The 13,078-nt window shown below is 37.0% G+C and overlaps 1 protein-coding gene across 28 annotated transcripts in view; it reads left to right on the top strand.

The window, feature by feature from the left end:
* Positions 1-13,078, top strand: part of DLG1 (discs large MAGUK scaffold protein 1) — a 170,115-nt gene that overhangs the window by 85,831 nt on the left and 71,206 nt on the right. For 16 of the 28 annotated variants that reach the window (XM_049803813.1, XM_049803809.1, XM_049803807.1 and 13 more), the window contains one exon: positions 12,791-12,889. The exons of the other annotated variants lie outside the window; for them this stretch is intronic. In XM_049803813.1, the coding sequence (XP_049659770.1) occupies positions 12,791-12,889 (99 nt within the window). The remainder of the gene's footprint in view (positions 1-12,790; positions 12,890-13,078) is intronic. 28 annotated transcript variants of the gene reach the window in all.

Below are 13,078 nucleotides of genomic sequence, written 5' to 3'. Positions count from 1 at the left end.
CAGATGAAGTAGAATGTACTATAGAATATAATTTCCTACATACATTTTTGCTTGCTGGAAAAGAAAAATTACAAAAGAAAATATACTGGGATGTCTGTCAAGCCGGTGCCCTCCTTCCAGCAGCAGCCAGAGCGGAGGGTTAGGGACGAGTATAAACCCAGGATAAATAGGTATGATGCTTCCTCTGAGGGCTCTCAGAGCTTTCTGCCTGTTCCAGTGTAGGGATTCTAGGAGCTGGAGATGACCTCTGTGTTTAATACCCTGAGTCCATGAGTTTTCATGGCCTTGGCCTGCCTTCTTGTAGTGGCAAGGATTCAACAGTGAAAGAACAGCTTCTGCTTGCTTGTAGCCGAATTGAGGGGAGGAGAGCCAGGGTTACGGGACCTGTTCTTGTGCATTTTGTTCAAAGTTTTTTAATGCAAAACAGTGTTGGAAACAAAATTCAGGTTGTTTTTAAGGAAATACCCTTCCCATGGACTGAAAAGTCAGATTCGTCTTTTCTGTTCTGTTGTTAGCCCTATTTGGTTTTAGTTCATTCTTCCTAAAGGCAGATGGGGATTGGCCAGGGCTGTTGGAGCAGTCTGTGCAAGCAGCAGCTTGGGCACTGGCCTGAGAAGTGGAAACTTGATCATCATACATCAAAGTCAGCCTGAAACCCACAGCTTCACCCATGGCCTGACCACTGTCTTTATTTGTCAAAGTTTGCTCAAGTAATGCTAGGCATTAAACCTGTTAAAACTTTTATAGTATTTTAATTTGCTGAAGATGGTGAGTGTTTGACACTACATCAAAGACGCCTATTTTGCTGAAATGTTGCAGGGCTCTTATGACTCATTCTAGAGCCTGTGTTGTATAACGGTACTTTATTTTGAGATTGTGTTATAACTGCATGTTGTCATGGAAGCAAGTCTGAGGAGCTTCTAGTGTTTCCATGGTGTAAGAATGAATAAAATCAGATGAGGTACTTCAGCTAGTAATTGCATGGTAAAGATTTTAGCCTTAGCTCTGAGCAGTGAAAAGGCAAAGCATCTGGATAGCAATATAAAGCTATCAGAACTGTAGTGAAAGTAATAGTGTATGTTTGGGAAGAATTCAGCATGTGTAATGATAAAATGCTAATGCCACTTAGGTGAATAAAGCCTTTTGTAAATACAGTAAGGATTGGCTTTAGTATAAAGCTGCTTTATCTGTAAATCAAATCGTTTATTTTCCAAAATTTTTCTGACATTTATGTCCTGAAAAATCTAGTGGATTTTAATTAATGGGTTGTTATAGATGGCTTTTCTTGTGTGGTTTTCTGTTTGCTGTTCATTAATGTGAGGTAAATGACTTTCTACTCATGCTCAGGGTTTTAGGGCAAATTTGTTTATAAAGAGATTTTTTGACAGATAATAATAGGTTGCTCACAGAATAATACAATTGTCAATAAAATAATAAATACTTGTCTTAAAATGGAAAGCTCTAGCTTAGATTCCCTGACTTTCTTCAGAACACTTCATTAATCCTTGTTTTAAGACTGTATCCTTAAGTACTTCGAGGGCACTGGGGTGCTATAAGCGAACCTGAATATTTTTTATCTTAAAGAAAAAACAGATCGTGCTTTAGATAAGGTAAGGTTCACATGCATCACTAATTTTTTATGAAAAACGTTTTGTATAGATTTACTAAAAAAACCCCACAAAACCCCAACAAAAAAACCTTTTTGAGAAGAGTAGTGGGATAGTTTTGAGTTAACTGGCGCATTTCTAGTATTGAGAGATCGCTTCATAGTATCAGAGATAGATACAGGACATCTTTGCTATGTAAATGAATTATAAAGAACAAAATAAGCATGCTGTCTAGGATGGTTTAATTATTCCTTGACTAATTTAAGAATGACTGGAAATTATGTGTTCTGAGAGCTTTTAAGTGTCATATCTGTTAAACCATGTAAGCAGTACCCAATCTTCAATATTGTATTTTGATTTAGTAGTGTTATCAGGAGTGAACAGTCTGTCACAGCTCAGTTTCCTACCACAGCATACCCTTTCTACTGTGAATTTCAAAAAGTATAATGTTGATACCCTAGAGCTGTCATTTTTCTATAATAAAAGTCTTAGAACACATTTTCTCTTTGCCTGCTCTCTTTCTGATGCTGAAACCTGTTTGGGCTTCTTTGTGGACTCTTTAGCATTATAATGAAAGCTACTATTCTTAAAGCTGATGTTATTTAAATGTAGCTTTCTAGGCCTTGCTTTAAGTTGCAAATTAAATGCCTTAAATTCATTCTCAACAGCACTTATGAACCTAAATGAGGAGCCTTGTAATTCTGTTTTGAGTTGAGTGTTGGGTTGCTTGGTGAATACCTGCTGCATAGGGTTCAGTGCTAGACATTTGTTGAGTATTTGAAAAACAAAAGTCACAAATTACCTTTACTAAAACCAATATTATCTTTGTGTACAGTTTGTATATTATAGATTTAGAATATGACTGAGATTCAACCATTTAAGCAGTCCCTGAGAGATATGGCAGGACAAATTAGTTTAAGTAAATCTTTCTGAATACCAGACGTAAGAAGTGGACAGTTGTGGTGTCCTTTGTATGACACATTGTCTGTGATGTTAAGTCAAGTCTGTAAGTGTCTATTTTTAGATCTTGACAGAGAGAGGATAGCTTGGCTGCTGAAACTGTTGTTCTATTGAGACTATTATTCATAGTTGCATGAGATTCTTAGCACCTCAAAGTTTTACTCACCAACCAACCACTGGATACTGTGTGAGAGTGCTGCTGATAGTTTTGTAGTTTCAGCTTCCCCATTTCTCCTTTGGGGGTGTCCATTTATCTCGTATGTAAAGCTCTAATTTTGCTACAGAGTAGAACTTCATCTCGTCTGTCTTACTGTGTATTATGGCTTATGGTTATAGCTTTTTTTTTTTAAATTTTCTGCACTAAAAAATTGCGTACTAGGCCTCATCAAGTAAGTCTGCCTGTCACTGTCTTTGCTGCTTTACTTCTGCTTGGGTAATCACGGTGGAAATTGTTTCTCGCTGGGTTGTTTTTGTAGGTGAAGATTGCAGTAAAGAATTGACATTAGCTAAATTGCTTATTTGTATTTAAATCAATTCAGGTCATCGTCACTATGTGTGATTTTACTGATATTCTGCTGTCACTGTTTTTCCCTTTCAAAGCTGTTTATTTATGTTTTAAGTTGAGTTTTAAGTTCATTTGAGTTCACTGTAAAATGCTGTGGGGTTTGAGGAGGAAACTAGGTTAGAGAATCAATTTGTTGACTGAGTTTAAAAAAAAAAAAAACAAAACAACAACCACAACCAACCACATAACCCCTACAGTTTAGACATATGTAGCATGCTAGCTGTGTGTCTTTAAAATAGAGTGCTCACATAGATACAATTTTCAAGAGCCATGGTTTAGTCTGAAAAAAGTGAGATCTAAAGTCACAGGTATTCAGACTAGTCCTTTTAATTTACAAGGGCTGGGTGGGTAAACCTTTTCCTTTAGGATCCAGAAAAACTTTCATATCTTTGTTGCAGTACTTAGGTGAACTGATGTTACAGCTCCAACATGGCCTGCCTGTCCTCAAAATCTTTTAGTAAAGCCATTACTACTAACCTACCCATCTTCATGTAGACATACCCCAACAGGCTTCAGGCTCAGCTTCTTCCTTTCTGTGCTTTCTGTCCAAGCTCTCCTTGGAGAACCCTGGATAGTGTCCAGGTGAAGACCTAGGTATTTTTATTCCTTTGTCCTTGGGAGACTGTGGAAATTGGCCTTTGCTCCATCATGGCAGGGAACAGGGAGAGGCCTTGAAGTTTTAGGATGGTCTGAAACCCAGGTTTCTGAAGCCAAAAGTTCTTCATCCTTATATCAGTGCAGAATGATAGGCAGAATTAATTGTAACCACCCATGGGTTATGAGGCCATCATAATTAAGCTTATTGTTTACCCTAGCCAGTCTCTCTTAAGGTTCTGTTCATGGTAAATCAATTTACTATTGAAAAACAGTATGGAGTATGCTGACTTGGATAGGAGAATATGAACAAAGCCTCCACCCCCATGAAGTACACAGGAAATAAATTTGTGACAGCATTTGTAAGCACGAGGGCTTAGAAAGTTGAAAAAGTGCGTGCATTTTAAATAATTTGGGATTTAGCCACTGTGTATGAAATAGTCTGCTATGGTGTCCATATCAAAACTGGAGAGCTACTGTACTAACAATGCTGAGCAAGGTGGACGGGTGAGTTTGAGTTCACTGGATGGGAAGTGCATTTTTAAAGCAAAGTAATGGTCTGTTGATAAGAGAGAACCTTTTTCACATGAAAGAAATAACAAACCCGTAGAGAGGGAAAATCTTGAGTCATACTTGTATTAATGGTATTACCTTTTTTTGGTGTATCCTCTGTATCTGGCATATTTTTTACTCTCTAGACTAGCCTGTCGGCACTGGCAATACTCATGCCTGGGTAGAATTGGGTCTTGTGTCTTTGCAGTTCTCAAAATTCAGATACGTGTAGCGTATTAGTAGGTCTGTCTGTGTTATATGCTGTTTTGATATATGAACACTTTGGAATTTCAAGTCAATATTTAAATGACTGCTTATGTTCAAATAGTTCTACATGGGTTTAGCTCTTGTGAAACTTGGTAATTTTTTGTTTGATTTCTGTGGAACTTTGTTTTGGCAGTAGGGAAATATTTGTGGTATGTGTTATTTCTGAATGCCCTTGATGCTACATTTTGTTTAAAGTTCTGGAGAAATACACTCAGGAAAAACATGCGTGTCAATTTCATTGTTTAACAACTCAAGTCACTGACATTGTGGTTGGTACTAAGGACCTGCCCATGCCACAGGATGGCACTGACTTAGGGAGGAATATGGCAGAGACAGTGCATCAATGTTAATGCTAGCTGTGTGCTCAGATATAGGTGCTCTGGGCAGCATACAGCTAACGTGGATTATGAATGAGGATGGACGGCAGTTGTGCTTTGTTCTTACCAACACTGGACCCCACCAAACAGTCTATAAATCACTGAAGGTATGTTCAGATGAGTATTGACTTTTGTGATTTTTGAGGAAGATTTATACAAAGTTCTTAAAATAGCAGGCTTCACTACTGAAATGTCGTGTGTCATTCTAGGATGTAGTTCAGAGAAAAGATATAAAACTACACTGCCAGACCTTAAATTATGTATCTCTAGAAAGAAAATATGCTTTTTATATTCAGCTTTGTCACTGGCTATTGAATCAAAATTGTTTTTTTCCTACCACTTTAAAAGTTTTGTTCACTTTGGAAGGTATTTTATTTCCTGCTTTCAGGAAGAGGTAATGAATATGGGCTTGCTTTATCAGTTAGGTCACAGCAACAGAAGTTGCTGATTTTGTGGTATCCACTTGAAGGCAGTGGAAGGGGTGAAGTAGAAAATTACTTTTGGAGGATTCTCCCAGCTATTAGAATGTCTTCCTGAAGTAATGACAGTTGTTTATTCAAACTTTAAAAAATATCTTTGCAGTAGATATTACTTGTCAAATATTAGTACTCTTTTCCCTTTCCATGGGTATTGTTTTTATCCAGCTGTTGAATGGGTGTTATAGAATGTGGAAAGAAGATGATTCTTGAAGAAATACTGCTTGTAAAAGATTACTGGCACTTTAACAGATTGCTGCAAACAAGTGTGCACTGTACATTTGATGTAGTAATTTCAAAGAATGAAATATTGATAATTTGGCTTTGCGTTGGCAACAAATTGTTCAGAGTTGGTATGTAATATGAAAGCACAACCTGATCTGAACCCCCTCTGGTTATGAAAAATCACTTAGCACTTGATATTATAGTAGAGCAGTTCATGCTAGTAATTAATACCATCTGCAGAGAACACTTTACAGGTTCAGGCTTTCTGCAGTCAAAAGATGATCTGCCAAACCAGTGCAGCTTTAGTTACATAACTGCTTTTTCTTGCTTTGAATTATGTATATGTCCCACTGCTTTGCCATGGATTCCATTCCTCCCCCCCCCCCCCCCTTCTTCCTTCCCCCTACTAGTGTGACTGCAAGGCAGGCTCTGCCTTACCTCACACATGTGAATGTAATTGGGCAGAATGATCCCTGTGACTCTCAAATATCTGTTTAATCTCTCTTAATATCATTCTTCTTGCCTCCTCTACTTTTTTCCTTTTTTTTTTGCTGTTGTCTGTTTTCATTTTGTTTACACCATGATTCTTATAGATAAGCCTTACTGCGCTTTGATTATATATTCCTTTCCTCTTCTTCCCATTTTTATTTGACCAAGATGCTGGATTCACTTTCCATACTTGCATAACACTAAATATCAATGCAGCCTAAGCTTTTTCACTGGAGGTTGCCCTGGCACACCATCCAGCCCTGGATGAGTTAGGTGTTCTGCCTGTACCTCCTGTTCCTTGGCTGTGTTCTGATGCCTCGACTGTTGCTCTTGGAACTACAAGGGCCTTCAAGTTTTTGTTTTCTTTTAATTATTGATATCTTATTAATATCATCTTGGGGACCAAAGGCATGAGGACTTGCAGAAAAAAAACCTTACACTGTTACCAGTTATCTGCTACGTCATCTTCATTCTTTTGCCACTGAAGTCACCATGTCTGAAAGCACACTGCAGAGATGTGAATTCCTTTGCGTCTCATCTTTTGCCTTGTGTCTTCCCTTTTCTTGTTTGGAGGAGAATACAGAAAGCCAGACAACTGGGTTTCCAAGGATATGGTATCCATCATCTTTTCCCCTTGCCCTCACTTTCTCACTTAGCACGCTTCAAAGCTGATTTTCTTTTTAATCAAGAGGCTACTTGGTCTATGTGTTTTCAATGAAGTTGATGCCTCCAGGAATAAGACGTTCCTGTTGAATCTGGAACATCACCTGTTTTTGGGATTTGTTATGTACTCAAGAGAAAAGCCTAATACCCAAAACCACTTGCTGCTTCCTTTCTACATTTTCGTAATTAGACAATTTCATGCTGTGTAGAAAATAGCAAGTACTGATATGCAAGTAAAATGGGTGGTATGAATGCAGCTTACTAAACCTTAAGCAATTTTGATGACATCGCTGGAAAAAAAAAAGTTTGTCTGTGGCCTACAAAAGCAGTCATTTGGCACACCGTTGCCAAAGAGGATACTGATATAGAAGCTTTGACACAAGGCACAGCCTCTGTCCAAATAATCCCTGCAGGCTGGGGAATGTGCCTGATAATTGCTCAGTATTAATGCATCTGTGGAAATTTCTCAAAGGATAAAAAGTTAGTTGTGATGTGCTGGTTTTGAATTGTTTACCTATATGCACATTAACAACATGGTTATCTTCCTCTCTGCCTTTGCCCTTCAATAGCAAAATCTAGATTCTTGGGTTGTCTAGAATAGAACAACCGGGGTGCATCTGCCCATATGTACTGGTGGGACAGAGTCCTCCAGCTCCCTGATACTTCAAAGGCAAAAGACATACCTACCATATGCATGTACAAGTCTACAACTGTTTGTATGACCAATACATTTCTAGCTTCCTGTCACTGGCCAGAAACCTTTCTGTCTCTGCATTTATGAATATTGCATTAATGATGCGTTATGCAGCTCTTGATTGCATCCATTCTGGGTAGAAGATGAGACCTGGCAGCTCTTGGTGATTAGAGGAGCATCTGTCAGTTCCTATTTATCTCTTAATATCCATGTTATAAATAACTGGAAATGTTTGTACTTGGGTCTGTAGTTCTAGTTTTTTATTCTGTGTGTAAAAATTATGCTAACTCATATTATTTAAATATTCAGATTTGTGTAGGAAAGTGTACAGTGAGAGGGAGGATAACCATGTTTTAATGCTATGGACTGATGAACTTTCTCCATTTTATTGAATACAGTACAGCTGATATAATCAAGCATTGTTTCCTATGGGCTGGTGTCCTTCATTCTTATCGTATCTAGTGCCAGATATTCAGATTCACAGCATATTCCTAGAACAGACCCATGGGGCAAGAGGCAGATGGCGTGTGCTGTTGCTGGCCCAGAGCTGTGCAAATGGTGGTTGTGCGTCCACTGTCGAGAAGACTGCATGACCATTGACTTGAGCCTGCTTCTTCCTTCTGTAAGGCTAGGAATATAGATATCTCTAGCTGTCAATTTTCATGTAGACTCTGGAAAATTAACTTTACCTCTTTTTAGAATGATTAACTTAAAATTGGCTGGTAAAGTTAAATATTCAACAGCATGATTAAATCAAACTAGCTCCTTATTGTGTGCTTTTGGGGGGGGGGGTAGGAGTCGCTTTGAAGCTTTTTTGTTCTGAAAATCGGGGTGAAAATGTAATACAGAGATCATGGATCCTTGGCATTAAAAACTGAATTAATAAAATAATAACTCAGGTTCGTTTAAATGTCTTTTTTTTTTTTCTTTTAATTTAAACAATGTACACTTTGAAATTGTGGTATCAGTGCTGCTGTGTTTCATGGAGATGCAACTCTTAAAATTACTAACACAAAGTAATTCTTGCCATTGTTATGCTCTGAACAGATTTGTTTTCTATGATGGAAGTTTAATGTTGAAATCTTGTACAACATATCTGCCCATTCACAATTCATATACTTTTCATCATAAGCTCCTTTAAATTCCTTAGTTTTCAGCCCCCATAAAGTGTTCAGAAAAGTAGAGGAACTGGTATATTTTAAAATTTTCTAGTTGTAAACCTTGGAGAAGTTTTGAGGTGGTAAAAATACAACAAAGTTTAGGGATAGTGGAAGCTTATGGGGGAGAGAAAATAACTGTAACCTTTCATAGCTTCTTTTTAATAAATAAAGTCAGATGACTTTTGCCATCTATTCAATAATTTGTGCATTGTATTGATTATTTATGCCCAGCAAATTGACTGTTTTGTGGTGGTTCAATGGTGCTCTTTAAATAGTGTGAGAGAGTACACAACATGCAGTACTAGCTGAAACAGCATTTAATGTTTCTTCCTATGACCATAATCTAGAAAACAATCATATTTTTAACTTTCTTAGGAAGCAATATTTTGGTTTATTTTCCCTCCATTTTTTTTTTTTTTTCAAAAAGGACTATTTGTGTTGTTAATTTCATGACTACTCACTGTCATGACTACAAATACTGTCGTGCTACAGATGACTGTGAAATGGGAACGCTCAAGCTCACCGATTTAACAAGGAGCCCAAGAATGGAAATACGTCAAAATCTTCATATGCAGCCAAAGCAGCCTTTCCAACATCAGCAGCGGGCACTGAGCATTCGTACATCTTTTAGCTCATCCACACTGCCAGTGTCTTCCAAACACAGAGGAAAATTCATAAACCTACGTGATAGTGTAAAAAAGAGTCCTACAAAAAGCACAGCAAAAGTAAAAGCTGCTAGTGGCTGGGTGTCTGATGGCTCATGTTCTAATTGTTCTTTAGAAAAGGTATGTATTGCACTAGGTATTTATAGATGTGCACTTTTGATGCAAACCATAGAAAGTATGTTACACTTTTTTCTTTCTGTAGTTTTATCTCTGCTATTTCTAGAGACTTTGTCACTTAATTTTCTTTTGTATTTTATCACTAGAAATCAAAGTAGCAATAATTGAATCTGGGCTGGCAAAGAAATACTTCTGCTCAGCGTTTTCCCATTAAGGTTGTTGCAGTCTATACAGTGTGAGTTTTTTTAACAGTAATTTCTTGGAAGTGAGGAAAGTCTGGTTTGCTTGATTTTTGTTCTCCAAAATGTATCTTTAGTACTTTACAAAGAGCAGCATTATAGAATTTGCTGGTTTAGTTGGTCTGCTTCAGGATGTGTATGGTACTCTGATTTAATTTCAGGTTAATTGATATTTCCTCACAGAAGGAGTTACTGTGTGTGTTGGTTAAACATGACAAAATGGGTGTGTTCTTCCTTTTCACAACATCTGGACTTATTGTTAGATTTGGAGGCATTTGTTTTAATTGATCACTTACAGGCATTATTATCTTAGCTTTTTAAAAACATATCGCTTAAATGATTATTTTTTTGTATATAAATTTTAAAGTCCATCCTTAAACTTTAAAAAAAAATTACTTGAGATTTATCGTACTGTTATAACAGAATGGCTTTTCACTGTAGGTGTTAGAACACTTATTTAGGCGGACAGGCTCTGTTAAAGTGAGTTACTGTCTAAGTCATGCATTCCTATATATATAATAGTCTATCATAATTATGTGCTATAGTTCCTATGTATTCAACACAAGGTTTTTAATTGGCCCACTACTTTCTTCATAGCTTGCATTGGTTTGTGTCCATTTAAACCAAGATAATTAAATGTTTTAGTCAGACATCTTTATTTAAAGTTATTTTGAGGAGAAGCTTTTGTTTTTCAGAATACTTTAGTGTATTTTTGGACAATTTCTAAAACTTACAAGTGATTCTTGGAAATTCCTGGGAAGCAGAGCATTGAAAGCGATACTGTGGGTTATTGGACCTTATTTAGCTGCTCTCACAGATACTTGTATCATATAATCATTTTCAGATTGATTGTGTGCCATACTAAAGTAAAATTAGCATTCTTCTGTTATAAGGAAGTTCCAGGTCTTTTTTCTCTGATGATTAAAAATCTTTGAGTCTTTCCTTGTGGTAGCCATAGTGCCTACATCAGTTCACTGTATTCCATGAAACCTTTAAGTGAAGACAGTCTTACCTTCAGTTGGATTTGCAGATCCTTTGAAAAGTGGTTGTCAGTGTTGTCACCTCTTCCCTCACCCACATGGTAGTGGAGGAGACTCAACAGGAATATTGCTAGGACGCTTGGAGGAGCAGGGAGCAGCTTTTAAGAGTCAGTGCATACTAAACCAACAGCACAAAGGGAAAATACAGTGATAGTACTAATAGCTGATGAGACTAAAACCTGAAAGAATTAAAGGACTTTGAACAATGTCAGTTTTAAAGTAATAAGGCTAAAAATTGGAACTGGTTGGGAGGGTTCTTGAAGCATTTGGGAATGAGAAGCCCAGAGAGACATGGGAGTTAAGAAGTGATAAAAGGAAGGAAGCAGGAAAATAAAGCTGCCATTTGGTGCAAAGACGGGGTGCAGACTGCCCATGAGGAAATCGTCTGCAACTTGCTCAGTTAGTTTGCTAAGTCAAAGGGCAGGGAAGTATATGGTCAGTATCTAAGTATAACTTCAGTTTGTTTTTAACTTATTGTAGGAGTTGTAACTGTAAAGCTGGAATTTCTCTGACCTGCTAATGCTTATCTCTTCAGCCTTAATGTTGTGCTATATTTCGATATGTAATATGTGCGTGTCTGAAATTTTGGTTAACGGTATTTACTGTCTACATACATGGGAAACTGCTTACTTTGGAACAAGGCAGGCTTGAAGGGGTGGCTTATTTTTTGCATGTGCAGGGCTGAGTGATTGCTCAAGCTATTTAATTTGATCTGTCCTCTAAAGGTTGCATCGTTCTTCCAATAACTGTAGGTTTGTTGCACTGAGCATTTCCCACATCCTTTGCAAAATGTCTATTATCATTTTTCTAGACCAATTTAGATTCTCCCCATCCTCCTTTTTTTAACACTTTGAAAGATTGTGCTGTTGTCTGTAGATGTAAGGATGTTTAAATTACATTAGTAGTGATCTCTCAAGATATCAAATATATCTTGTTCTTACATCTTTCAATAACTGCAACATTTTTCACCAGCTGTTCATTTTGGATAGATTGACTTTGAATTTTTTTTAAAAAAAAGAAAGGTAGAAATACCATATGTACATTCAATAAGGGTTGTTGCTCTTGAACTGTTTCAGGTTTCTTTAATATTTGTTTTTACTCTTTAATTTGGTGTATGCTGTTGGTGTATGTTGCTTTGTCTTAATAATTTTAAAAGTTTGAGATATTTTAATACTGTTATGTTCTGGGGTTTTGGCTCCTTTTCAGAATTTAGTATTTTCTTTTGTCATTATGCTTCATTATATTTAAAGATCACAAGAGTGTCTTCGAACAACTAAGTTGTGAGAGCTTTGATGTGCTGTTCAGCTTGTAATTTTGATGATAGTTGCCAGTAGTTTATGTTGCTGACAGCTTGTTGACAACCAGTATGTTAACATCTCAAATGATCTGAGTCAACGTTTTGCTCAAAATGCTGTTTGTAATCTTGTTCCCTTGCAGCTGAGTGTCAGTAGCTTTCCTGATTATTATTTTAATGAAAATTCCTAAGACCAAAATTCTACTAGTCTGAAGGATTATGGTAAACCTGTATGAGCATCTCTGAGAGGTAGAATGAATCTGTTTTAGGATCTTCTGCCCATTTGACTAAAATATTTTCTTTGATTTTTGCCCAGTTTAGAAACCTTAATGTCTTCTGACCCTTCCCCCCCCCTCCCATCCCCCCGTTATCAAAGAGGAATATTAACTTTGTTTGGTGCTATCAACTTTAGCCACTGTTACCCTGCTTTTGCACTCTGTTGTATATTGGTGAAGGGCTTCCATTGTGAAACCAGCCCACAAAAAGCCTGAGTCTGTCCACTGACATGAACAGGTTTTCTGTTGGGACGCCAAAGTCTCATTGCTCTGTACTACAAGGTGAGTAACTTGGTATGAATAAACAATCTGGATATGTCTTACTACTTTCGGTTCTTTGACAGCACATTGCTGGGGATGCACTGCCATATACAGCATAGTTAAAGGTGGTTATTTGTCTTCAGTTGTAGTTATAGTCTCCAAATCCATATGATATTTCAAAATTTTTTTTAAGCTGTTAAATTTGAATCTTCTTGTTTTAAAATGCTTTCCTAGTTTTTGTCATTTTGACATTTTGTTGGTGATTTTTAGCCCACAGAAGCTGTTCCTTCCTCTTCTCCCATTGTCCCTGTGATTCCTGTCCCACCAGTCCCTGCTGAGACCACTGTCATCCCATCCACCATACCACAGGTTTCTATTCTTTTATTTCTTTTTTTTGGTTAAATTTGTTCAAATTTTCTTTATTAAATTTATGTTATTGCTTTGTTTAAAATCACCTTTTGGTACTCTCGCACACAGGTTTGAAATGAACTGTAAAATAGCTTAATGAGTAATACACTAGAGTTTCATCCTAATTTTTGTTTTTTTATAGCAGCTTTT

The sequence above is a fragment of the Accipiter gentilis genome, chromosome 6 (assembly GCF_929443795.1).
Source record: "Accipiter gentilis chromosome 6, bAccGen1.1, whole genome shotgun sequence".
Lineage (NCBI taxonomy): Eukaryota > Metazoa > Chordata > Aves > Accipitriformes > Accipitridae > Astur > Astur gentilis.
The sequence above is the reverse complement of the archived record's forward strand: the minus strand, read 5'-3'. Positions and strand labels throughout refer to the sequence as shown.